This window comes from Lipophrys pholis, assembly GCF_963383615.2.
Source record: "Lipophrys pholis genome assembly, chromosome: 1".
NCBI classification, from domain to species: domain Eukaryota; kingdom Metazoa; phylum Chordata; class Actinopteri; order Blenniiformes; family Blenniidae; genus Lipophrys; species Lipophrys pholis.
The window spans coordinates 34,071,292-34,098,767 of NC_137635.1; the positions used below are offsets into that span (position 1 = coordinate 34,071,292).

Genomic DNA, 27,476 nt, shown 5'->3' on the forward strand with positions numbered 1-27,476 from the left:
TTTGGAGAACATGCAAACTTTGAAAAATAAAGTGATGAGTTAATATTTACTGGGACATTACAATTTTGTGGAGAGAGGGGTTAAAATGTTCAAAAGAAGCATGTCATGTCATGTTATGACTCAGGACTTATTACACGTACTGACATGATAAATGAGACGTAGGTAATCGGCTTGTTTTCAGCCCAGTCCACAGTGACGTCAGGAATACCATCCGTCGAGTTCTATCAGTGTTTTCTTTTTTTAGTGTCACACTGACTGTCTTCACCTGTCCCTCATGGTTGGTTTGATTAGTTGCTATGTCAAAGTGAGCTACATTTCTATGAGCTAGCGCTTGTTTATAAAGGTGAGTGAGTCTGATTTCATTCTGTATAGAGCTTGAATGCGAGTTGTGACAGTTGAAGGTGTGATGTTACTGGACTTGTTTCGGCATGCCACCAGCAGGAAGTATAGTAATTAAAGCTGTGAGAACAGTCAACACATACTTCACATGAACTTATTTGGGAGTGCAGATGGAAACTCGCCAAATAAACAAACAAATGCAATTTGCCTTCTTGGTAGTCTTAATGAGAACATCACAAACCAATCAGGATTTTTTAAAAGAAAGCTTAATCGTAAAGCTGACGAGTGACAGAGAGATAAAGCCATGAGACTGTAAAGGGAAGGTCAACAAGGAAGTAATGAGAATGGCTATGATAGAGACGGTTGTATTAAAACAGAGGAAACTGAGCAGGAGGAGGCAGAGACGAAGCTGAAGTTGACTCTTGTCCGACATGTCCTGTCCCAGGTTTGCAAAAATGTCTCCCTCTGGTATGAAAAGCACTGTTGCATCCATTAGATAGCCCACGTGCACGTCTCATTGTGTCCACACTTAGTTTTTCAAAGTCAATCTATGTATTTTAATGGTTTTGCTCTTTAGCATCTGGACTCTGCCCATCTAATTGTAGCTCTGATCTCGTTTATGAATGACAACCAGATTATTAGAGCTGGCCACTGTAAGACCATGTTGCCCTCATTGCCTTTGCCTGTGGTATCTGGCATCGATATGATCCTACCGGATCATTGACCCGCTCGATTAACCATCAAAATGTGGTCCTTGTTAAACATCAACTTTTTCAGGTGAAATATTCACATGCTACCCACCAACAGACGATAAAGACATAGTCATTGTTGTTTATTTCAGCTGACACTGGTCATAATGCTGTGGCTTATTAGTGCATAACGCAAGGATGTAATAACTTGTAAAATCAACCAAATAAAGTCAAGTAGAATTATTGTGCATGTGAATTAGTCCCACATGAGGCTCTATGATAATACAATTGAGGTGTGCTGAGCAAAACATTTGTATGAATTCAAAATATTTAAATTCAAGTCACATTAAACTAAATTTGGAAGATTAACTCTTGTGTTATCCCATTTAGATAGACTTCACCATTTACTTGATCAATTTAAAAATGAGGGGTTGTTCTTATTCTCTCTGTGTCCTTAAGTTGAACTAACAGGAAGTTGATTTTTTTTTTTTTAAACAGTCAAGCAGGTTCAATGGTTCAGCAGTACAAGAAAAAACTACAGTGAAACTTAATCCTTCTTCACACCAGCAGCCGTTTCTACGTCTTGCATGTGTGTCCAGTTCTGCTGATGATTGTCATTACTGTTGAATTACTGCTGATTACATCTGCTCGTGCATCGGGGTGTGCCGAAAACACCACCATGGATGCGAAAAGCAGCATTCCTTGTGTCAAAAGCACGTCACCGACACAAAGGGAGTGTGGTGATATAGAACCTGGAAAATGTGTCTGTCGCTCATTGAGTAAATGCAAACAGTCTTCCTGTTCCTGGTTCCAGGAAAGCTGCTGTGTTACAACAACCCTCATGAACAAATGATATCTGAATTGTTTAATCTTGATAAAACCTGAATTTTGACATGCGACAGACGGGAGTGTGTCGCTGGATTTGTCACCTTTTATGAGCAAAGCTTTTCCCTATCTTTCTGTTCAGTGGCTTTAAAATGGGAGAGATTGTTGTCAAATGCTTGAAGTATTCTATGTTACTTTATGTTTCACACCATTAAAGGTGTGTGGGGGGGATGAGAAGCGAGAAGGTCCGGGGTTTGAGTACGGAAATGTTTTGACATTAGGACAAACAGCTTCCAACCACTGTTCAAAACGCGCTTGAGGCCAATCGCTGATTCTAAACTGAACCGAGATGCGAGTCCAGTGTGTAACCTGCTTTCCCCCATATTCAGATTGGCTCCAGCCTCAGAAGGTCCTGAGTTGGATAAATCTGGATAGATGGAAAGAAAACATGCTGGGTAAAAAGCTTCCCCCTCACCCCGAAATTACTCCTGCTGCTGTGGCCCCCTAAAGCTCTGCAGCGCCCTGAAACGGAGGCCTACCTCCGCTCCTCTAAAGATCACATGAGCAGTATCTCAATAGTCAAGCAGTCATCATCATCATTACATAAATGAAGAGTCAATATTGAATGGATGACAAGTCGACTGATCAGTCCCTACAGTTTGTAGATGTCATACGAAAAATAAATTAGTGCAGCATTCGAGTGTGATTCATCTGTAAACGATAAAGAGACATTTGCAATGGATTTCTCTTGTTGATATGATCCGTTAGTAGGAGCTGTGCCCCGTGAGTGGCAGCGCGACTCATTTTCAGTTTGCTTTGGTCCCATCTAGTGGACCGTAAGTGAACAACACGCAGACAAAGAGAAAAAGAAACAAACCAGGAGAGTCAAGCGGCTCATTGTGCTGTATATCCAATCATCCTGCTTTTAATACAAAGTCAAGATACAATATCTACATCTATGGTTTGAAAGGAAAGACCAGGTACATAAGTGAGGGGGATGGCATCATCAGAGCTGACCCTCAATACATTTCATATCATGTTTTGTGTGTGCCTTTTATATTTCTCTTGACACAATAATCATTAGAAATCGAAGGTATAACATATTTGATATATGTCAAACATTGTCAAGACTTTTTGGACCACACATAGAGTTCATAAGAGAATAAATTTCAGGTTCAAACAAAAGCTTTTGAGGGCGTGTAAAGTGTGTAGCTCGGCAATTCTTACCCATCCTCAGTCAAAAATACACTTGCTACCATGTGCTTTCAAGCAAACTAAACATCAGCAGCTTGTCAGGAGGTTTCCACCAAGAAGTCTGCTCTATACCTCTACTTCTCTGATGCCCGTACGTCTGGGTGGGGAGGAGCACGCCTCCTCTGCTAAAGTCCCACCGCTGCTGTTGCCTATGTTGGTTGAGTCGGGGGGGGAGGGCATCGATAAGGACGTCACTGTAAACTTAAACTAGTTTCTGCCTCTAACGTACATCTCTAGCTAACAAGTCGGACATCAGTAATCAGTATCAAATAGCACCCTACACAGAGGGCATACTTTATAATAACAAAGCAAATTAAAAAAGAAAAAAAGAAGAAGCACCAAAACTGACCATTGAAAATAAAAAACAAACAAACAAACAGTGACAATATCATACTTTAACATTGGCTCGCCAAAAAAAACAAGTAAACATCTTATTGGTTATGATTGCTAGAAATTCAAAAATAAATAAAAACAAACATAAAAAATAACAAAATAGAATAATAAATATATTTTTTTCTTTTAAAAATCATATGAAATAAATATAACAAAGTGAACAATAACAATAAGGCTTTTTTGCGACAATAAGTACTACATCACATCCAACCCCACGTTATATTCTGTGCTCAGACGTATGTAACTGTACTGTATAGGACTCCGATGATAGGCTGTATGTACAAAATTGGTGAGTTTGACCAAGTCGTCTGATAAACGTAAACTTCGCTGTGCTCTTGAACCACCACTTGGGACCAATTCTGATTATTTTTCAAATTAATAAAAGATATATGTTGATATCAAGGACTTGTGCAGTTTTACTCGAGATAGGTGGGGGGGAGGGGGGGTTCTGTACAGCAGGATTTAGGGAGAAGAGAAAATTTCCTTGGGGCTCTATGAAGGCGGGAAAAGGCGGGAGAGGACTGTTGAAAATGAGCAATTTACCACTAGCTCTGAGGATTCCCTTGATTTCTCTCATCATGTTTTATTGCCAGTAGCCTTAACTAGTAAAAATATAACCGGGATTTAACTGCAAATTGGTGCAATTCAAGTAGGGAAACTTTGAGAGGAGGAAGATGATAGGGAAACAGCTTTCATTCTCGAGTGAAGATAATGTACAACAATAAAAGTTTAGCATATAATGCGTGAGCATTAAGCAGCACGTTAAAAAAAGTAAGCATAAGGCAAAGACGTACAGTAAAGACACACAAAAATCTACAGAAATGAGCTGACAACTGTTTTTAACTTAGAGAGAGAGAGCGAGAGAGAGAACAAAAACTGGTCGGAGCTCAGTTTTTTCATTAGCATCTCTTTAAATAAGTCACTGCTGAACTGACACAATGGGACTGACATCAAGAGGAGCGGAGCCGGAGGATGAACAAGGACTACAGCAAATCGCAAGCAAGCTTTGTTTGATTGAGGAATGCACTGGACTACAAATCTCAGCCCAGTTAAGGATACGGTGGGCTCTAATCACTGCTCTGAGGCCAGTAGTTACTCTGTGAGGACACGACTGGGGGGGAGGGCTGTGAACTGGTCCGTGGCCATCGTTTAGGAGCGGCCTCTACTCTGACTTTATGCTGGATGACAGAGGGAGCCATCTCTCCTCATGGGCCACTGTCCGTGTTCACGCTGCATGGTTTCTCTTGGCACTGTGCGTCGGGTAAATGAGCATCCACATGCTTCTCCAACAGTCCTCAGGGTGATGAGTCCATACTGTAGGCTTGTGCTGAGGCATAACCTAGTCAATTTGCTTGAAACTACAGCCATAAAACTACCTGTGGCAGCGGTAGACACCTTTGAAATAGACTCACAGACACATAGAAATGTTCACCTTTGCACTTTGTAACCCCTTTTTAGTACACCAAACTAATAGATACAAAGTTGAGGATAAAAAGCCCATTTAGGGTGCAGCAAATATCCAGGCTCATTGTGTCTTTTCAATTTTTTTTTGTTCTTTTTCTTTTTAAATCTTTTTGTACTTTATACACATAGAGTATCCTGTTCAGAAGCCATTTGTAATTCACGGTTTCATATTGGAGATAGCTGACCACAACACACATGTATTATACGTCCTTCACACTGGAACACTGAGGTAAGTATATGGATTACACATGGATAGTCTCCACACCCACCAGCTCCTCAGGGAGGCTCCTGATGAGCGTGGGTGCTGTTAGACAGAGATTTCTTGTTGCTGTTTTTGTCCTTGTTGGTGTTGGTGTTGGTGTTGGTGTTGAATTCGCCTTTGAATTTTGCTCCCGGATAAGGTTCAATGTTATTTCAAGCCGTCTTTCTCTTGTGTCACTTGTTGGTTTGTTTGTGGACCTCGAAGCAGAAAGATGGATGGATGGTTGTCTCTGTTCTTACGTTGCATAGTGGTCGAAGCTACCCAGGTACTCCAGAGCAGCCTGGTAGCAGAACTGGTACTCGTCCTGAGAAGCAGAACCACAAAGTAGGAAACAGTTAGAATCCACACTTTTCTAAAACACTGGCCTGTTATATGCATCATGAGAAGAACTTATTTAGTTAAATGGCCTTAAGTTTAAAGAATCATTGTTTTTCTGAAAGAGTAGAATTTATGATTTTTTTTAAAATATTTTTTTTACATTGTGAATTAACACAAGCATTCACATTAATTTAGTAAAAAATTCTGTTCATCATTATGCCGAGTTGTAAAAGAATGCATGGATTATTATTAGTATTTTTTATGTTTGTGTGTTTTTACTGTAAATTATTATTATTATTATTATTATTATTATTATTATTATTATTATTTTCAGTACAATTGCTGTTGTGACAAGTAAAATTACAAAACTAAAATTAAAACTATTTGGGTTTTAGCTGCCGTATAACAAATGGATGATTTATTGCATTATTTTCCGAATAAGTCAATAAAAATGATCAACTTTGAAAACACATGTAGATATAACAGAGTCTAGTAGATGAACAGACTTATCTAATAGAAATCCAAAAGGTTTGAATGTTAAATCACATTGTTGTGAATATTCCGTGGCAGTAAATTGTACTTGCGCAACAGCCCAAAGCAAATGACGTTTGATATACAGGCTTAATCATTTAATGTAGACATGGGCAACTGGTGGCCTGTGAAACAATTATAGAAGTTAATTATTATTATTAGCATGATTATAGACGAGGGGCTATGGCCAGTTTTGCTACGACTAAACCTGTTATCAGTTGTAAAAAGTCTGAAATCACTGTGTTACAAACGCATTTAGAGTTAAAGTCAAACACATTCAAGCTGATATGATCAACGTTTGCCATTCCTGATCGAATGGCCAGAACGGGATTCCATCAGGCTTCTTGTTAACTTTGATAACAGTATCAGAGCATAAAAAGAAGAAAAAGTCAATGCTGCACCAATACAGTGTTGTACTGGGTGCTTTTAGTGCGTCGCCGCCCTGCTGCGTTTACCTCAGTCTGCACCATGGCTGGCCTCTGTGTCCGCAGCATTTTGACAGTTTGGAAGATGTCCACCGCCCCTTCGTAACGCATCCTCTCCAGTACAATACTCAGAGTGATGAAGACACCTGTCCGCCCCACGCCCGCACTACAGCAAGAGCAAAAAAACATTTCACCACAGGTTCGAGCCGGCGAGAAACAAAAGTGCTGCATTCACGCTGCTGCAGTCTTTGTCCACGTTAATGAACTCGATTTATCATGAAGCATTATTATGAAACCAGCTGCTGACCTGCAGTGAACGCTGATTGGTCCATCTTGGCCAAACTGCTCCTTGGTTTTGTGCACTTGGCCAATGAAATCGATGAATCCCTCCCCAGATTTGGGCACGCCTTGCTCCGGCCAGTCAGTGAACTGGAACTGCCGGACTGTCCGTGACTGGCCATCCTGAAGGTAAAGAGTAGAGGGACATCACTGATAATAGCACAAAACATGCATTAGATGATCAACCACACGCACAGGGATAAAACACAGACAGAAACCTTATGACTGGAGGACAGCTACAGTATCTTGACCAACTGAGCCCAGACTCAGTGGACTAGAAAGTCTCTTTGGTGCCGTTTCCACACAAGACAGCAAGTTGCTGTTTATACAAAGTGATTATTTCAAAATGAGTATTTACCAAGCTTCTTCCTGCTGTATTGACTGAGGAGAGAAACTCTGCCAGGCAATATCCTTTTTCCCTTCTAATGATTACTGTTATCTGACCCTGGATCATTTGCTGTGGTTAACTTAAAGCTGTAACGTCAGTGCTTCTGCTATTGTCAGTCGCTCAGTAGGCAATTACATCTTTTCTCTGTTGCTCAGCCTTTCTGACTCCCCTTTTAATGGAGATCAATAGAGCATCTGTCACTGTGGCGTCAGTGCAGGACAGGCTTAACAGGAGTTATCTATGACTGACACGTAAATGTGCGAAAAATGTGCACGCACGGTCTCACACACACACACACACACACACACACACACACACACACACACACACACACACACACACACACACACACACACACACACACACACACACACACACACACACACACACACACACACACACACACACACACACACACACACACACACACACACACACACACACACACACACACACACACACACAGGCTTGCACACTTTCAAGGTAATCAGGAGACGGCATGGCGGAATGAGGAATCGACAGCATCTTGTCAATAGTGTTGACCTGTTGTGCATTGTGCATACAACCCACACACTAAAAGAACGCACACTCCGGGTCGATGAGACATGCCCTGTGTCACTGGTTTCTAACAAGTGGAAGAGGGCACGATGACACACAGTTCTTTGGATGCATCAGGAAAAGAAGCCTTTAAACATGAACCCACCCTGGCATCTGTAACTTTGAATTCTCGGAGGATGTACTGTGGCATGTTGTACTCCGCCATGGGGTCCACCACAAAGTACTGATACCTGGCCGACCGCTCGGCGGGCCAGTACTGATGACACTTTTCCTGAAAAGGCAGAAAATACACGCACAGGGATGAAACAGATGGCTGGAATGAAGACAAAAAACAGTTATTGTTATTAGCACGGTGAGAAATGGAAACCGTCCGTACCCGCCCCATTTCTCTCAGCTTCGTCAGCATGACCACTATAGTGGAGTTGTGTTCCCATAGCATCCTCCAGAAGTCCTCCGTAGTTTCAGCCAGTGGACCCTGGGTGGCAATGTAGCCTCTCTGCTGCCTACACACACACACACATACACACACATTATGAAGCCACCTCCGTTCTGAACCCTCCCTGTTTCTTCATGTGTCATGTATCAGAATGAAAAGAGGGTCAGGCTTCAGGCTGGGAGAGGAACAGTCAAAACATGTGTGTATAACCACTATGAACGTCTGAATCATCAGAAAGTCTTTGGCGTCCGTCCTCTTCACCGGGACCAAAGCAAGCAACATGCAGTGAGACAAATAAGGGGAACATGTATGCAGTAATGACAGATGTGACAGGGGGTGACAGGTGGGAGCACTGGGGTGAAAACCTATCCAATCCACTCACTCACACAGCCATCATAGGAGGACAGGGGGAGGTCAGGTCACGTTAGTGTTCGCGTGGGGAAAGCATACCTGTATCCATCTATGTAACTGGCGTTGATGTAGTCTGAGCCTTCCAGGCCTCTGATTGGCTGGAGGCACACGCGAGTGGTTTCATAGGGCATGATGTTGACCAGCCTGTTCTTGAATTTGTTGCAAGGCAGGTTGGCTGTGACGAACCGGGACGTGTGGGCTTTAGTGTTGGCCAGTCGCTGGAAGGAAGGAAGGAAACTATTCATGTAGTTGAGGGACTTTCATGTACTTCAAATAATATGAGCAAAGAAAAACTGAGTTTCGGTGCTACAGCGCTGAATCGTTATTGCAATTTGTCAACTCAACAATCCTCTGTTGACAGTTGTATGGTGAGACGGAGGCAGAGTGGAAAAAGACTACTACTAAGACTAAAATAATAATAATCGAAATAATAATACCAATACAAATACAGTTTAACACAGTAAGACAGTGTGATCTGCAGATATTTCAATTGGTAAAGGTTGAACTCACAAAAGCGCAACCTTGCAAACAATCACACAGCAACAAATGCAAATACTGCCTCAGGGCATTATAATGTCTCAAAGTAGTCACTAAATTATTTCCATGGTTTGCCGGAAGACATGATGACATTTCTAAATAGATTACTCAACACGATTCAAATCCCCAAAGTTATCAGTTTATTGTCAGCAAAGCAAAACCTATAAATGAACAAGTCCTGGTTAATTTTGTGTGGGTGCAATCATTAAGTGAACTTTAATTATTTCATCTTTTGTCCTTTGTCTTATCAAGCTGTAGGTGGTGTAAACTCTTCTATCATCCGGGAATACATGCAAAAACAATCTGAGAGGCAAATTTAATGATTCTGCTCATAACCAGTTGCTTCAGGCCGCCTACTATAACTTACAGGAAGGATATTTTTCTTCTTCATTTTAAGCTCATGTCTCAGTCACATTCTAGTCATTGGACAACATTAGACCACATAATTTACATACTACTATACTTACCATCTGTTTATTTACAGTATTTTTCAGCCAAGCAGTGTTCCCACTGTCCTTTCCCCTCCTTACCTTGAACTCCAGCTCCATGCCGATGACGTGCTCTCCAGTCTCCACCTTGGACAGCTTCTGCATGTAGGAGTAGAGACTCCTGGCAGCCACTTCAGTGTTGCCGCAGGCCACCGCCTCCAGCAGGGCCTCGTGGATGAAGCTGTATTGGTCCTCCGTTTGCACCATGTAGTTCCTCTGAGAGCGCATCAGCGTCACATGCCCATAGATGTCCACAGTGCGCTCATGTCGAATGCGCTCCAGCATGGCGTCGATGACAATGAAACAGCCAGTGCGCCCAACACCGGCACTAACACAGGGAGAGATGTATCTTAATTCAATTGGAGGATTTCAACATCTCCCGAAACATTTGAGCTTTCTTGATAGAAGTTAGATGCAAGGTTGACTCAAAATACCCTTCTACAGATGCAGAATATTTGTAAAATGAAATTATATGTGATGATTGAGATATATTGTACATATATATCATCATATCAGAATTTATGTGTATTTCCTTTCACATGTCTGGAATGAATTAATATTAATAGGATATTAGGATTAGGATTAGGATTGAAATAACATAATTTTCAAAGAATTCACACATCTAAGGATATGTTGGTAATGTCTTCATGCTTTTAGATTTTGATTTTTTTCTTCTTCTTCCTTTTTTTGTGTTTTTTTTTTTTTTTCATTTTTTTTTTTCCATCTCATAATGAGGAGTTTGTTGACAATCTTGCTTTTGCTAATACTTCCTTACTTTTTGTGTCTCTGACCTCTTTCCTATGGTTACCAGAGCATGAATGGCTGGTGCATTGAAATATAATTCAACAAAAAGTTAAACAGCTACTCTAAAGTCAATTCAACTGTTAAAGCTCAAACATTACCTGCACAATGCATGCCTTGTGGGTATCTGTTTGGGAGACTGTATCACTTCATGGTGAAATGATGGAGTCCTTTGTTCATCAGGACTCATGTCACACAATGCGGACTTTGGGAAGTGGAGTGCTTCACTTAAACCTTCATTTAACTCTAAAGGTGTGGTATGAATCACCAGGATTTTAGTTTTCGATCAATTTGCTAATCATTCTCTTCCAGAAGCTTCACAGTCACGACGGCTGCTGCACAAGCTTTTCTCTTTATTCTCCACACTGAATATAAACATGGGTGCATGCATACCTGCAGTGAGCAATGATGGGTCCAGCATCGGGAGGGTTGCAGGCTTTAACCCTGCGGAGGAAGTTGAGGAAGGGAGTGGGATACTCTGGCACACCGTGATCAGGCCATGCTGTGAACTGGAACTGACGCACCTCTCTCCGTTCGCTGCTTCCGCTCTGAAGTGGAAAAACAGACAAGAGAAACTGACCTTACTGTCACCGGAACAAAAAGTGCACATGCAGTGGGGGGGGGGGGGGGGGGGAGGGGGGGGGGGGGGGTAAACTTCATCAATATTAAGTTACAAGGAAACAGTTTGCTTCAGTACAGCAGATCCTCTGAGAGTCTTCATTAGTCATTCTCCTTCTCTGGTTTCCATCAGAAACACAAGTCAAGACCGCCATGTGTTCCAAAGCATGTTAAGAAAAATGGTAAATGGCCTGATGCAAAGTGATGATGGGAACAACAATATATCCTGTGCTCTGGATGCATCGCAAATACACACACACAGACAAAAAAAGAAAAGAAAAGAAAGGAATAGCAGCATCTCTGAGTAGTTTATGTGCATTACCATCCACTGTATGACGCGTTTCCTAACTTGATGTTTCACAGCACATCACCAAAGATTTTGAGAAGCGTTGCTACACTTGGAAGCTACAATTGGCCTAGTTTCTGTGTTTGTAAGTAGGCCACGGAGACAGTCAGTCTCACAGTCCTAGATTAGCCCCGTGCTATAAGAAAGTACTCTGCCTCCAACAGTTATCAAATCTCACTTCCTGACACTGGGAGGCTGGCCTGGTTTGAACACTCCACGAAGCCCAGACTAATCTGTTATCCTCCATGTGTCCACATGCACTATTCGCTCGGTGACGGCTGAGAAATTCACGATTACTCAAGTCGCTCCTGGTTCCCGACTGTAAGCCCAGGAGATCAAAGCTTGTTTCAGTGAGTATGACAGTAAACTCGGTAGCGGTGTGGTGAGACAAGGGCACACACACAGGCTTGAAGTGAGTAATATTTTACCTTATGCAGAGAGAAGGTGCGAACACAGAAAGTGGCCAGCTCCATGGTGTCCAGCAGCGTGACCTGGATCATCCCATATGTCTCTGTGCCTCGACTTGGCCAGTACTGATCACACTTTATCTGAGGATCAGGGAAAAGCATTGCTGTCACTTTTGAAACTGGACTTGAGTTTTTTTTATTGCTTTCATCAAATTTCGTAAAACCCGGAGGCCATTAAACTTGAGATTGACAGAAAAGATAAACAGGACAGTGTGCAGGTCTGCGAGGGCCTGGTTTCCTACCCTTGATTTTTCCTCCAGACGAGTCATCATGACCACAGAGGCGGCTCGCTGCTCCCACACCATCCTCCAGAAGTCTCCAAACGTCTCCGCCAGTGGCCCCTGGGTAGCGATGTAGGCATTCTGCTTCCTGTAGCCATCAATGTAGTTGGCGTTTATGTAGTCACTTCCCAGGATGCCTGCAAATGAGACATTTGTTAGGCTCTTGATAAACTGCAATCTGCATGAACGACGATAAATTAACTTCCATGTACGACATCAAACAATCTCACAAATTGCTTGTTTGTGGCATTCAAAATACCGGCTGCTGGTTGACTCTGGATGACTAGCGGACGACAACAAACAAACAAGACGACTGTCGGAGTAAATTCATGAGCTCCAGATCAAATCCATTCTTTCTCCCCCACCCTGTTCTGGAGGAGTGCTGGTTGCACTTGAATGCGCTTGTGCTGTTTGTCAGTCTCATGCCACTGCACACAGCCGGTCTTCAGCACTGTTTGCAATTTCAGATTTGATCCATCATGGAGAACCCCCCCCCCCCCCACCCCACAACACCCACCCCACCCCCCGCCCCCCCCCCCGCCCCCGAGGTATGCTCAAACTTCCTCATTAAAAACTACAGACATCTTCTTTTCCTAATGTGATATTGGTTTCTGGCTCACCCTCACCTTCTATAGGAGCCAGGATGACTCTGGTATGGTCGTACGCGATGACGTTAGCATATCGGTTTTTGGGCTTGTTAACCTCCAGGTTTGAGTGTTCCCAGGTGAACTGCTGACTGGGGTCGATTGACTGGAAAGGAGCAGCACATACACGCATTAATAGTGTGTGGTGGCATATTTAGTAGTGCATTTGAAGATAATGGAAAGAGAGTGCTCGGTAATGTGGAGAAGTTACTGCAATAAATTGCACTACTGAATAAATCATGGTGATACACTCCACACACAGATAAACAAATGTAAAATAACATTTGCTTTATGAAGTGAAAGCTTAACAGGCTTAACATCTCTAAACAAGAAGGAGGTTATCTATTTATTTCTATGAAATGATAATGCATTTCTCACCTCGTACTCCTGAGAGAGTCTCAGGTTGTCGTTGGCTTTCAGCAGCTCTATGTGCTCAGCCAGCTCACTGATGGGGATGGGAGGATGGCTCATCATTCCTGCGTTACAACGGGGGTTCAGAGCAGCACTGGGTCAGTGATGATGCAGATTTCATCTGAATAACCTAAATTACCGAAGGTCGACATCGCTCTTATGCAAAGATGTGAAGACAATTATGCAATAAGACAGCATCACATATCATTACGGAACACGCTGAGGCAGAAAATCAATTTTGATCCATGTGTGAGGACAAAGTGAGGCGAGTCTTGGTTGTTTATAAATTGTTTTTCTTTGATAAATTGCTTTCTCTCTGATCACAGAGGCAGCGACTCAGAGAAAACAAACAGACAGAACACTAATTAGGAGGGTTGAATACACATATGCACACGCACAAAAGAAGCAACCTGTGCCTCCGACAGTAGTTTCTATTTTACAGCTAGAGCGGGAGAAGCAGCTCCAGGAATCCATTCTCCATTCGAACGGCAAATTGTTGCAACAATAAATCAAAGTAACACTGCTACGCGTACAATAAGCACAATCTATAGTGCCAAAGTCAGGATTCATCCTCAATGTTTCTTGAATTATAATGCAGATTGATGCAATATGAGGAGCCATTCTGCAGCTGCAGCAATCAAATACAAACTATGATCAACAGTTATTTTCTTCTTCAGACTGGCACTGCAGCACCCACAGGTAACCACGACAAAATACTCCTGTCACGACCAAAACGACCTCGGATGGCATCAGCCGGCTTTGTTGGAAACAAATTTCATTGGTGCAGAGCATCTAAAAAGCACAAATCTCCGGGGAGAAGAAGTGGGCGAGGAGGGGAGCTTCAAGGTTGCTGCCACGAGAGAGCAAAAATTCTCATGATAAAAGACGAGAGCTGAAGTGCTTCATTCTCTGGGATTTTCTGCACTTCCTCGAAACGTGTAAAATACAACAAGAAAACAAAACAAACAAAAAAAATAACCCAAAAAACGCAGACCTTCATGTATTGATTAAGTGAAAAAAAATAAAATAAAAATCTGTCTCATTTCACTTTGCCTCCCCTGTCAGGTAACCCTTTTTTTAAGCTGAGAGATCATTTGACCAACCTTAAAGACGAAGCCTCTGAAAAACATCTACAACCTACACGGCAGAAACGTGAAGAGAACAGTGATTTAATTCTCCCAGGTCACGTGGTATTTGTATGTTGTTAACTGAATGAAAGACGTGAAAGCTAAGCATCCCCGGCCTTATGCTGCGACCAAAGCAGCTGTGTTGTTAGATCTCACTCAGCAGGGGGTGGGAAGCGGAAAAATCGGTGTAGTTTACTTCAAAGTGGGGTTTTAGCTGGTTGTGCTGGTGAGAACAGAACAAAAATCCTTTACAAATGATCGCTGTTAACCCACAACACACCTCCTAATATGCCGCTAAGCGATAAAACAGATTTCTATCATCTCTGTTTGTTCTGGTGCTTCTATCTGCAGCGTGGCATGTGGAATGTGGGCGAGCGGAGATGATCAGATTTTGTCACACCGTTATGACTCAGCAGTGACTAAGCACTGACTGTACTACCTGGGCAGTGGCCATTTTGATCTCAGAAACGACAGGGAGCTGCCAGGTACATGCTGGCTGTGATGCGGAGCAGAACTTTCACAATCTTGTCTGCATAATCTTACCAAGGATAAAATTAGCTGCATGAATATTTCATTTTCAAATGAGGGAACCAGCGGAAGTTCGCTCCATTATGCAAATACAAAGTGTGCCATGTGGTGCCTGTGTGGGTACATGTTTCGTACCGGGAGTCTGGAAGTTGATACGTCTCATCTCCACAGGGTCCGTTGGGTGATGGGCCATCATCTCTGCATTGCTCAAAAGGCTCTTGGTTCCAGGCTCAGAGTCTTTGCGCTTACTGCTAATACACCAGTGAGTCAAAAGAGCCAATTAGCACATGTAAACAAACAGGGAGCAAGAAGCCAGCTTACTAGTGGCACATCTTTAGCAGGGCTACGTCATTGGAGTAAATCGAGTGCATTTCAGGGCGACAGTGTTTTAAGATTTTCAACAAGTTCCTGGATCAGCATTTTGGTATCATGTAATTGCTGCGGGTTAAAATGAACAAGGAGCTTGACATGGGTTTAATCTTACCTGTCAGGTTTGCTGCTTCCAGTCAAACAAGAGCAAGGGATGGAATAATTAGGGGGAGAAATGGAAGGGAACAGACAGATTGTTAGAGAGGAAAATCAATATTTTGCATTGGTATTCAAAAGCTTGATGGCTTGCAGCAGATATCACAGGCATACAGCAGGCCAGTGTTTGATGGCTGTCTGAGGGCGGAACAACTTCCAAATGGCAAAAAAAATAATCGGATCTGTGCATTTTGTTTGCAGAATGGATCTCGAAATTAAACAATCGTAGTACAAGGAACACCAGCAGGACCTGCAAGCAGAATGTAAGCGCAGCACCACACAGCGTAAGTTAAATGTTATTGCTTTGTGTACATCACATCAGTGAGCCACACTGTTGGGTGACATGTTCTATAATTACCATGAACACTGGCAGTGTAGTTTATTTTGAGTCCTGCTGCTGGAAATACTCGGAAGAACAGCAATTTTTCCATTGCTGAAAAATCTCAATAAACAATAACAGTCTTTAATGTTTACTGAAAACAACATTCAAAGTTTTGGGGGGAAAAAAATATATGATGCATGTTTGCGACTATTAAAAATAGTTTCCATTGAATTTGAATTGGTTTACACTATGAAAGTAAAGAACAATGGTAGTTTTCTAAAGGTTGCCTTGGCATTTACCTGGTGTGACGGTCAGTCATTGCTTCCAATGTGACATTTTGTGTTTATGAACTTCATCCCACTCACTTTTTGTAAAGGAGAATGGCGATGACAATGCAGATAATGAAGACCACAGCCAAGACAGGTCCAACCACCCAGATCAGACCATCGCCTGCATCAAAGGGCTGCGGGTCTGAATCCGGGGCGATCACTGGGTCTGTATACGGGCTGGCCACGTACATCCTCTGTGAACATACATGAAGGAATATAATGAGGAAAAGCCAGAGAGGCGAAACAGCATAGGGATAGAGGTTTGCTCCTTAGTATGCTTCGCTGACAAAATAAATATAATTTCTTGTTTGATATAATAATTCTACAAAGTATGAGTTGGACGAATAAGCATAGATCAGAATGCAGCACTCTCTCGTGGGTATCTTGTTTTTGAATAAGTAAACATCCAAGCACAAAGGTGGCCCCTCATGTTATTGCAGAGCTGTTGCACCAGATTGCATTAGACAGATCAGAAGATTGCATTAGACAGATCAGACATGTCTGTGATTGTGACAAGAGGTTCCACACGACAGGTTTCATGTGCATGACATTATATTTGATCTGTGTTAACACTCAAGAACATATAAAGAACTGATGTTCAAAGTCATAATGACAAGAAAATAAAATCTAGTCTGGTATGACTATTCCAATTCAAATGCACATACATACCGACAGTGCACAAGACAATATTGCTCCTGCTGCCACAGAGGTTGCATTCATTCTATATTATTCTATATTACCAGCAGTGATGGAGGTACGTGAAGGTTATTGCCTTTTGCTTACAACACTGTGACTGAAGGGAATTTTATTGTCTTTGCAGCTCGACCACATTGATCGCTATGTATAGTGACAGCCAGCATTAGAGGAACACAGTCAGCTTGAAATGAGAACGCAGATATAAAAACAGAGAGAAAACGCATAAAGCAAGGCAGGATTTCGTACCCCCGTTGTGGAGTTGAGCTCAGCCAAGATGAAGAAGACGTACTCCTGCCCTGGCTCCAAAGCTCGGTTCTCAAAGCCTCCATAGTCCAGCTGATCCCCCAGGGTGAAGAAGGCCGGTAGGGTGGCAGGTGTGAAACGGGCTGTGATGTAAGCCTGGCGCAGGTCCACCTGCTTCTGCTGTCGTGAATCCCTCTGTCTTTGACTGATGTCTTTTAACAGCTACCAGACCATGAGAGAAGAAAAAGAGCAGAAAAAAAAGGCTAAACATAAAAGAGCGAGGCAATTAGATATCTGTGTCTCATATTTAAACGGTGTCGAATTAAAAGCAGCGAGGAACTGTCAGAAGTTCTTAAGAGACTGGATTGTGTGTGTGTGTGTGTGTGTGTGTGTGTGTGTGTGTGTGTGTGTGTTTGTGTGTGTGTGTGTGTGTGTGTTTGTGTTTATAGGTATTTTTCCCCTTCCGAGCCCAGACATCATTGGATGCTGTCATTGTTGTGGTTCTCACCTCCTCTAGGTCCATTTCATCTGGGCTCTTAAGGTGTCTGATGACGCCGCGGGCTCTCCGCAGTGGAACCACAACAACATAAACATTCCTGTGAGAGCAGAAGAGGACAAACAAAACATCACACCAGCTATGATCAAACAACAAAAATAAAACATTCCCAACTATTGTCACATTTCACTGATGACTTGTTACACAAAGATGTCATCAACTTTACAAGTTACTATCAATACCTGTACTGTTTTGAATTATAATCATCTCATGTGCATGTGTGTGAAGTTAATAAATTGAAATAGAAGAGTGTAACGGCCACAACTACTTTAGGGGCCATAGCAACATCTGAAACTTACTTGACAGGAGTGCGATTTTCCAGGGACGGCAAGATAAGGGTGACAGTGGTTTCAGTGTCACGGGTGTGGTCAATCTCAGGGCGGCGGATGGTGATTGGTGGGGAGGTCTTGGCGGTAATGCGGTGGCGAAGGCCTCCCATGTTGCCTTCAGGAGCAGTGATTTTAAAATCATAGCTGGTGTCAGGCTGCAGGTTTGGGATGACAGTCTTTCTCTGGCGAGCGTTCAACTCCATCTTTTGACGGTCGTACTCCACCTTCAAGATGTCCAGAGACATTAATGTTACTACCATGTAATGCACAATTAACTATAATGTCACACAACAAGACGTAAGTTGTAATTGAAATCATTAATTTTCAAAACAAGATATATAGCTGCAATTAGCTGATCCATAGGCAATAAATGACATTTGTTGTTGTAACTGGCACACCTTGAAAGGATTTTATTTAGACTGCATTGCATCATTACATTTATTTGTTTACTATAGTTATGAGGTGTTGTAATGATGCTGTAAAGCTACCAGGTGCCTGTGGAAAACCCCCGAGTTAGTGTTCAGCATAAAAACTGAACATTTGGCTTAGTCCTAGACTTAAAAGAAACATCTTCTAAAGCCTTCTCATTAACAAGATACAGCTTCTTTGTTTAATTCACACACAGGAAAGTAAATATACAACTGACATATCAATGTTATTTGAGAGGGTTTATGTGCCAAACAATTTCTTGGCGAGGACTAGTTTCTAACCAACCAGTGGAAAATCCAAGATGTTACTGGGCCGAGCCAAGAAACAGTGTTGTCGATAACCCCCGTGTGATTTCTTTCTGTGATAGATAAATAAATGAGGATAAAATGTAGGTACTGTTTGTGAAATTCAAACAGCTTGGTATAAAGTGTATTATTCAGGAAGCCATGTCTTGCACCAGTAGGACCCCGCTACGTCTCACAGCATAACATGTTGTGTCATATTAATGTCAGCGAACGACAGATGAGCTATCTGTCAGCGCCCATGCTTCAATTGATGACATACAGTAAAGCGATAGGATTTGCTGGTCTCTGGAAACTCCCAGGTGAGAAGGACACTAGTCTTTGTGGCCAGATTGACAGAAAAATTCCTCGGCACATCTGGGAAGCAAACAAAGACACAAAGAGACGAGAATCATTGGCAATGAAGTGCTGTATTCAAGCCACCGGATTCTCTGCTTTCCCGATGCAAGCCTGTCAAAACAGAGAACAGTCTGATCGGTTACTGAGGGGAAGAACACATGAAGGTTAGGAGGATGGGCAGGTGATGAGGAGAGTGGATGGCAAGAGTAATAAGTAAAGGTAACAGACAGATCGGCTGCAGGAATGTGACATGCCACACTGTCAGTGTGTAAGGTTGTGTTTGTTAAACTCTGAATTCAGCATGTCAGCAGAGGCTTTGGAAGAGGTGACAGTGAAGGTCTATCAGATAAAAAGGCTTACCAGCAGATACAGCACCAGACGCCAGTTTTCACTTTAAATCAGACTGAACACTTACCTCCTCTATTAGATACTGTATATCCAAGCTCTGTATTGACTTTTACCTGAGGGTTTGTGATAAGCAGTGCTCTTGAAGCAAACATCCATTAACATTCAGCCTGCTTCCACTGGTGGTGAGGGATAGGTGATGAAGGTATAAGTGAGTGGGTGGAGGAGATTGGGGAAGTAGCTGTGTTCCTCTGGACTTTGCAGTTCTCATTGTCTCTGAGGTGCATTGGTGGAAGGCAGACCTGTAAGAACTGGCCCAGACTTCATTTAGTTTAGTGTTTTGGAGTGAATTCCACAGTAAGGGGAGATGTGAAGTTGAACCAGTGCTTAGAAGCTGAAAGATGTTCCCATGGCCTGAGGCCTGCCCTACCTGTTTCAAAGGCCAGGGTGAGGCACAACAGAGGTGGGCTGAAGGGCCCTGGCCCTGCCTTGTTGTGGGCTCTGATCTGCACCTCGTAGGCGGTGCTCTGATTGAGGCCCACGATGATGTAGCTGGACTCACTCGATGGTAGTGTGATCAGCCACGGGGGAGCAGGGGGAGCTGGTAAAGTAGAGCCTGGGTCACTAGACGGTTTTGGGCCTGGAGCTTCTTTGTAAGCTATAGTGTATTCTGTGATAACACCGTTGCACTCCACTGGTGCAGGGGGCAACCAGGACAACTGCAGGGAGCAGCAGGTAACATTAACTGAGTCGGGTATTTTGGGGTATCCCATGGGCGGGAAAAAGGGAACTGTTATTTCCTGCTGCACTGCATCCCCATAGCCTGCTCGACTCTTTGCAGACAGGACAAAGATGTATGAGGAGCCCGGTGAGAGGTTTTTGACAGTGAAGTTTTTTTCACGATTTGTGAAATTCACTGTGGTGTCTATAGACGTATTCTTCAGGCCAAACTGTAGGCGGTAGCCTTGGATTTCCACAGGAGCCCCCCGGCTATCAGAACCTGTCTCAGTGCAATCCGGTGGAGGAGCCCATCGCACCATGACTGATGGACCCGATCCCGGACGCACCCACATGGAGGGCGGGCCGGGCACTGCAAACCACAGTAGCAAAAGAGAATAAATATGAAGTAACTATAAAATAAGTACGTATCATTTCAAACTTGTAGGACAATTGATTTGGGTGTTTGTTTACGGCCGTCTCTTAGAGCAGCTCACTATAAGATCAATTCTTAAGCATGTCACTAAATCCAGTGCACTGAACTGTATATTTGACATATGCTTACCATTCCCCAGGGTCTGCACCAGCTTGGCTTTGCTGTGAGCTCCATCGCCTTTGGTGGTGTATGCTGCCACCGAGACAGAGTACAAAGTCTCTGCTTTCAGACCCCCTAAAATCAGCTCCTGTGGGGACAAAACAATGGCGCTATCAAATACTGCAAACTCATTCCTTTTTCAATTCTGGACTCTAACAGCCTTTCATGAGCAAAAAGTATCATAAACTCATATAAAATACTTGTCCAGATTTATGTTGGTCAAACTCAACAGGGATTTTAATGCATTGGCTGCAATATGCTACGTGTGATATTAGTGAGTTCATTCATAATCAGGGGAAGATCAGCAGTCTGCACTCACATATTGAGTGGAGTCATCCTCCTCCATCTTATCCCACCGACAAGACAAACCCCGCAGGCAGCGCAGACAGATGAGAGAAAGAGTGAGTCAAAACACCAAAGTGGAAAGGGAGGATGTTTAAGCGTATAATAAATGGACATCATTTAATCACTTAAAAATTTTGTTATGATATCACCTGAGACTCATCCAATAAAAGATCTTTGATCCGGGGGAGGTTGCGTGATTCACCGCTTTCTGCACGGCTAAAATGCACCTGGTAGCCACGAATCTGACCTTGTCGTAACCGTGGCAACACTGAACGCCACGTGACTCGAAGTGCCGAGGAGTTGAGCGGCTGGACGTCGACTTGGCGGGGGGCAGCACTGGGGACTGAGGAGAAAGACACAGACACATATGTGCAAGGGTCGAATTAATTAAGTGACCAAATGTCTCACCAGTAAATAATCAACTTAAGAATCAATACAGTTTAGGAGTGATCGATGGCTCTCACTCTTACCATCCTCATCTGTTCTGCAGAGCACAGCAGGGCTGCTGGGTCCAGTTCCTTCTGCTGTAGAGGCAGCCAAGGTGATGTTGTACCAGCTCCATTTCTCCAGCCCCTCTACCACTGTTTGCCCCTGCTGGGCTGCGATAGGAAGCCCCTTCATCTCCAGGCCCTGACCTCCGCCTCCTGCCCCAGAAACTCTCTGGTATCTCAGCTCAAAACCTGCCAACTCGCCATTCTGGCCCTCCATTGGAGGTGGCTCCCAACTTACTCTCAGCGAGGTGGAGCTGGCACTTTCACAGGACACACCTTCTGGTGCAGCCGAGGGCTCTGATTGGACAAGGGGCAAGGAGGGATATTGGCAAAGAGTTTAGGAGAAACCCAATAGAAAAGGTTTGAAAAAGAAAAAGCCAGAGAGGGGGGAAAAAAACAAACAAAAGGATAGGAGATAAGGATGAAAAAAAGGAAACAATCAGAAGCTACGGTAAAATGAACTGAAAGAGATAACACAGGGACAAATATGACAGGCAAAATAAAGGGGAGCAACCACATAATGTAAAAGCATAATGTTAGGCTTAGAGCCTAATGAAATAAACCAGAGACAGGACTATCGACCCTGAGTGGACAACTTAATTATACCCAAGGAGAATGTGTATCAGATAGCCAATGATTATATTTCATTTGCCGGCTATAGCTGCTGGCTTAAAAGGATCCACATTTATGAATGAAAAACCGTTATATTTTCCTTCTGTGTTTGAAGCAGGGATGCACAGCTCATTGCACAGGAACACAAAAATAAACATTTCACAGCACCAGAACCGAACTTTTCACTGCTGACTAGGGGAAGGTAGTGTGCTTCCCAGCAGGAAGATAAAACAAACTAAAGCAGATGTGGGAAAACAAAACAAAAAACAAAACAAAAAGATCTCGGGTACTAAAGGCACTCAGACGGATATTGAAAGTCAAGCAAGAATGATAAATTGTAAACAAGAACTGAATCAGAAGTTTGCTGGGATATATTTACTGCAATAAACATAAGCAGGGCAGATAAGCACACACCCAACATCACACAGCTTCACCATCACAGATTGCCAAACCACAAATATCACTCACGCTATATATTGTACTTTAGGTAACACACACACACACACACACACACACACACACACACACACACACACACACACACACACACACACACACACACACACACACACACACACACACACACACACACACACACACACACACACACACACACACACACACACACACACACACACACACACACACACACACACACACACACACACACACACACACACACACACACACACACACACACACACACACACACAAAACACACGGCAAAAGTGTATGGGCTTGTGTTTGCGCTCAGGAGTGTATAAAGTGTGTCTATGTGTGGGAGTGTAATAGTCATAGCTGACAGGTTCAAGTATCTATCCACTCAGCCGTACAGCCACTGTTCTGTTGGCCTCGGGGGACAATCTAGATGTGCACCAAAGCTTGGCGATAACAAAGCGCACATAACCTCCCTGGGAAATGAATTCTGCGGCATGAAATAGTCTGCTTATCTAGCACCTTCCCTTTCCTGGGAGCCCCCCTGTTTTGCCCCATGCTCAGGAATACCGCCTCAGTCACTGTATTTTCGGAGGTAAAGAGTATAAGAAGTCCAGGCACAAGCATGTAGCACATTTTCAACTCAAGGCGGCTGTACCATTACAAATTCAGCCTTATTCTGTATTGCCTTGTCCATGTTAGGTCACGGGGTGCTACACCTGATCTCATGTAAGTACGGGAGAAGACGGGGTACACCTGACAGTTTGCCAGGCCACCACAGGGCAAAAACAAAGAGACAGACAACCACACATACTCACATTCACACCCACAGACAATCCAGAGTCACCAATCAGCATTAAATAGATGTTTTGGGGCTGCAGGAGAAAACCAGAGGGAGTCAAATCTGAGCATGCACAAGGAGAAAATGCAAACTCTGCACAAAAAGGCTCAAACCAGGGATATCCTTGCTGTGAGGCTTGAGTGTAAACCACTGGTCCAGTGGTTTACACTAGACGCCTTTGATTACAAACCCTGGATAAAAACTTACCAGTGATGAAACCTGGCGCCGCGGACTGCAGGACTTTTTTTATGACCACTACTACTTTATCAATTGCTTCCCTTGTACCATTTTCTTTGTTATCTCTTATTTCTTCTTGACAGCAGATATGAAGTGACTCGATATGCCAGAGCAAAAATAATGTGACTTATTAGAGTCTTATCAGCTATCAGTGATTGTGCAGAAGAAGAAAAAAAAACAACAACAAGAGAAAAGGAGACAAGGGAGAGAACCCAAGTTTGGCGTAGATAAAATACGGACCGGACAGCACTTACCTGTCAACATAGCGGGAAAACCACCATCCTTTAATGCTTCTCACCACTGGCTGCTAGCCAATAAGTGGCAGACAGTTTCACCCTTTCAAAGACATTAGACACTGATAGAGTGGAAAAAGTGAAAGGAGGGTGAAGAAAAGGAAGAGGGAAACATTAATCGGTGCTCCATCTCCATCTGTCATGATGTTTTGGCTGTGTAAGAAAGAGAGAGGCTGAGTGGAGGAAGAAAGGCACAGTCCAATGTAGATGGATGGATGGGAGGGGGGTTGGACAGATGGGTTGATAAACGAGACACCTTGAGAAACGCAGAGACGGTTCCCAGGTTTTTACCAGATTCAGGAGCTGAGGATAATGTACTGCTATGAGCTGCGGGTGTGTGTGTGTGTTTAGAGGACACAATATTTGCATGACATTTTATTTGGAAGACTGAAAAATGATGCAATTAAAAAGTGAGGCATGGCTGTGTTTGCAATAGTGTGCACGTGTGTGTGTATATGTGTGTGAGTGTGTGTGTGTGTGTGTGTGTGTGTGTGTGTGTGTGTGTGTGTGTGTGTGTGTGTGTGTGTGTGTGTGTGGGTGGGTGGGTAGAGCACGTGAACCCAGCTGAATTGAGACGTACTGGCTTGTGACGTCCTCTGCACCAGTTCGTTGGTGAAAGCGCCAATGCCTTTGCTGGAGATGGCAGCCAGGGAGAAGGAGTACTCGGTGTTCGCTTTCAGACCCTCCACTGTGTAAGAATTCCTCGGCCCAAAGGTCAGCTTTTCCTGTGAGAGAGGACACGGAGGAGTGGAGGACAGTGAGGTGAAGTGATGAGAGGAAGGATTGGACAAAAAAAAAAAAAAAACGGAATAAAGAAGAGTTAGAGAGAAGGAGTTGAGGCTGTCACGACGAGACACAGTGACATTGAAAATTGGGGTTAATCCTATAAAAGTCTTCCTTCCTCTTGTATATTCACTGTGAAAAAGAAAAAAAACAGCTCTACAAACAGCTTTACAAAATGAGATCTTACCAAATCACCAAACTTGGCAGGTTTGTAGAGCAGCTCATAGTTGACAATCTTCTCATTGGTGTAGGCAGATTCCCAGGTCAGCTCAATGCTGGTGTCTGTCACTTTACCAACTCTGAACTTGCCTGGTTGTCCTGGGACTAAAGGGGCATAAAGACAAAACACAGATTGTCAGGACTATCATTTTTTTTAATCTGCACTCACTGGCCACAATTTTAATAGCTGATAAAAACAAATAACTAATCACCAAATGCTTTTATGGATGTCAACACCGTCAGAAAGAAATGTGATTTAAGTGACATTCAGCATGCTTGATGGTGCCAGACAGGCTGGTCTAAATATTTCACCAACTGCTAATCTGTTGGGATTTTCAAATACCCTCTCGTTGTAAATTCACATAGTGAACAGTGAGTGAGTGGTGGTTGTCGAGGTGAAGACACTTTGGAGATGCCAGAATCACCAGACTGGAGAAAAAGGCAACAAGGACTCAAAAAAAGCTGTTATTTTTAACCAGGGTGTGATTTTCTGAGAGCATTTGGAGAGCCGCCCTCCCTGCTTCGACTGAATTATTTTTCAGTCCAGAAAAAGAAATGACCAAATAGGGAAGCTACTTCACCAGCAGACGCATAAATACTCAATACGGTCTCTTTTTTTCTGTATTACATCACAACAATTAGATTACTTGTTTATATGTATACATGTGTTCAAATTCAAATTTAAAGTTCTTTTATGCTTCTCTTATAACCACTTTAAATGAAGACATCCTCCCTTTCATCACGATTCACACACTGATCACAACCAAGGTATGCAGAGGAGGTCACGCAGTCGGCCACACCAGATGCCACGGCTGTCAGACGAGAGCAGGAGGCTTTAATTCAACTTTGGCTCGACCATCTTGGTCAACAGACGATTAATATTTTTTATTTTTTTTTTAAATCCTTGCCTTGGATGATGAGTCTCACTCTCGATTGAACCATTTGGACGACAGGGTCAGAATTTGATGTAAACAACATGAAAGCATGGATTCATCGTGCCTTGTGTCATTTCAAGCTGCTGCTGGTGTAATGGAGTGAGGCATATTTTCTTGGCACGCATTTGATCCCTTAAGTGCCAACTGAGCACTGTTGAAACATCACAGCCTTCATAATTATTGCTGCTGACCACGTTCAACCCCTTTATGATCACAAGGCGTCCGTCTTTTGACGGCTACTGTAAGGATTTATGTTTTTGTTGTGTATCTTTTGTCACTCTTTTATGTTGACCCAGTTCCACCTGCTGTCTATCCTCTGTCACCCGGAGCATGAATAACAGGCTTCTGCCTCCACTCCTCGCCAGGCCGTTGTCGAAGCTCAGTGGTTACCTACCCTGCCACTCTGCTCAGCCTTGCCTTCAGAGTTCACTCCCCTTCTCGCGTGAGGCTTCTGTTAACGAACCTTCTGTAACTCATTTACCTGCCTCATCAAGTCTACATCCAGGGGTCTGGCAACAAGTGTTTTAGCTGGACAGCTACCTCCAGTGTGTTAATAAAGACATGTTCCCAAACAGAAACCATCCTAAACGGGTTTCTTCAACTTGACAAAAATGTGACTGAGCTTAAATTATGCACACAAGACGGGAATAAAAGAAGACTGATTGATGCTGTGACATCAATATGAACAAAATAGTTTTATATTGATCTATATATATATTTTTTTTCTTAGCATTTCCTTGAATCTATGGCACAAACAAGGCCGCCAGTTCTGAAGTCAATAGGTGGTCGGACCCCCTACTAGTGAGGTGCACCGAATGTTGAGGCTGCAGGTAAATATGCTCCTCTCTTGCTGTGCTTTTAGTATTTTTTTTTGTTTTGCAGCTGAAAGATATGGAAATGTGATTTCTCAGCCAGCTTTGCACAAACAATAAAAATATCTTTCAATACCTGCAAAAGTTGGAATGATGCTAGTTATTCAGTGAATATCTGGCTTCTGCAGCCAGGAATTTGGAACATAAAACAAAGCTCACTTTTACACAAAGGCATTTAGAAAATTAAATAAAATGTGGGCATATTTGAATAAACATATTAACATTAGCTTTTGCCAGCACGAGACTGAAGAAAAACAATAGCAGACAAGTATTCATATGTTTCAGGAACGTTTCCAAGTTAAACACTAAGTTGAGTCATTTGTTGTATTTTCTGGATAGAACATTTTTAAAGACAAGACAGAGCAGTGACATGATTTCAGGATATTTCAATGGAATTTGCAAAATTATGTATTGATTAGAAAAAAAACGGCAGGCTGACATTGAACACATTTTTCTTGAAAAACTACAACTTTGGGCTTGCGCATTTGTTTAGAAAGAAATATAAACTTTTTCCTTAGTGTTGACATTTATAGGTTATCTTGGCATTAGTGTAATCATGCAGCCTTTTAAGGATAAAATCTGATTCTACATGGTAACAAAAAAAGGAAAATTAGTTAGAAACCCTTTATCAAAAAAAAACAACCCAATCTTTGTTAACAGGATCTACATTTTCAATAGTTTAAAATAGACATTTTACATTAGGTGATTTTAACTATGGCTTATAATACACAATGCCCTATAAATCCCAAAACCCCTTGTAATAACTTGTATTTTAATACACTGCCATTCCCTTAAGTGCCAAAAAA

The 27,476-nt window shown here is 42.8% G+C and overlaps 1 protein-coding gene across 1 annotated transcript in view; it reads right to left on the reverse strand.

The window, feature by feature from the left end:
- Positions 1-5,066: 5,066 nt before the first annotated feature.
- LOC308122693 (receptor-type tyrosine-protein phosphatase S-like) overlaps positions 5,067-27,476 on the reverse strand; it is a 67,789-nt gene continuing 45,379 nt past the window's right edge. The window contains exons 10-34 of the mRNA XM_080484695.1: positions 24,832-24,968; positions 24,442-24,586; positions 21,423-21,740; positions 21,102-21,295; positions 20,927-20,953; positions 20,578-20,695; positions 19,726-20,385; positions 18,874-18,968; positions 17,851-18,104; positions 17,504-17,591; positions 16,999-17,217; positions 16,093-16,250; positions 15,016-15,131; positions 13,193-13,290; positions 12,797-12,920; positions 12,132-12,307; positions 11,851-11,970; positions 10,852-11,006; positions 9,700-9,985; positions 8,672-8,850; positions 8,162-8,288; positions 7,931-8,056; positions 6,808-6,962; positions 6,531-6,666; positions 5,067-5,530 (exon numbers count right to left, since the gene is read on the reverse strand). Of these exons, the coding sequence (XP_080340821.1) occupies positions 5,462-5,530; positions 6,531-6,666; positions 6,808-6,962; positions 7,931-8,056; positions 8,162-8,288; positions 8,672-8,850; positions 9,700-9,985; positions 10,852-11,006; positions 11,851-11,970; positions 12,132-12,307; positions 12,797-12,920; positions 13,193-13,290; positions 15,016-15,131; positions 16,093-16,250; positions 16,999-17,217; positions 17,504-17,591; positions 17,851-18,104; positions 18,874-18,968; positions 19,726-20,385; positions 20,578-20,695; positions 20,927-20,953; positions 21,102-21,295; positions 21,423-21,740; positions 24,442-24,586; positions 24,832-24,968 (4,280 nt within the window). The 3' untranslated portion in view covers positions 5,067-5,461. The remainder of the gene's footprint in view (positions 5,531-6,530; positions 6,667-6,807; positions 6,963-7,930; positions 8,057-8,161; positions 8,289-8,671; positions 8,851-9,699; positions 9,986-10,851; positions 11,007-11,850; positions 11,971-12,131; positions 12,308-12,796; positions 12,921-13,192; positions 13,291-15,015; positions 15,132-16,092; positions 16,251-16,998; positions 17,218-17,503; positions 17,592-17,850; positions 18,105-18,873; positions 18,969-19,725; positions 20,386-20,577; positions 20,696-20,926; positions 20,954-21,101; positions 21,296-21,422; positions 21,741-24,441; positions 24,587-24,831; positions 24,969-27,476) is intronic.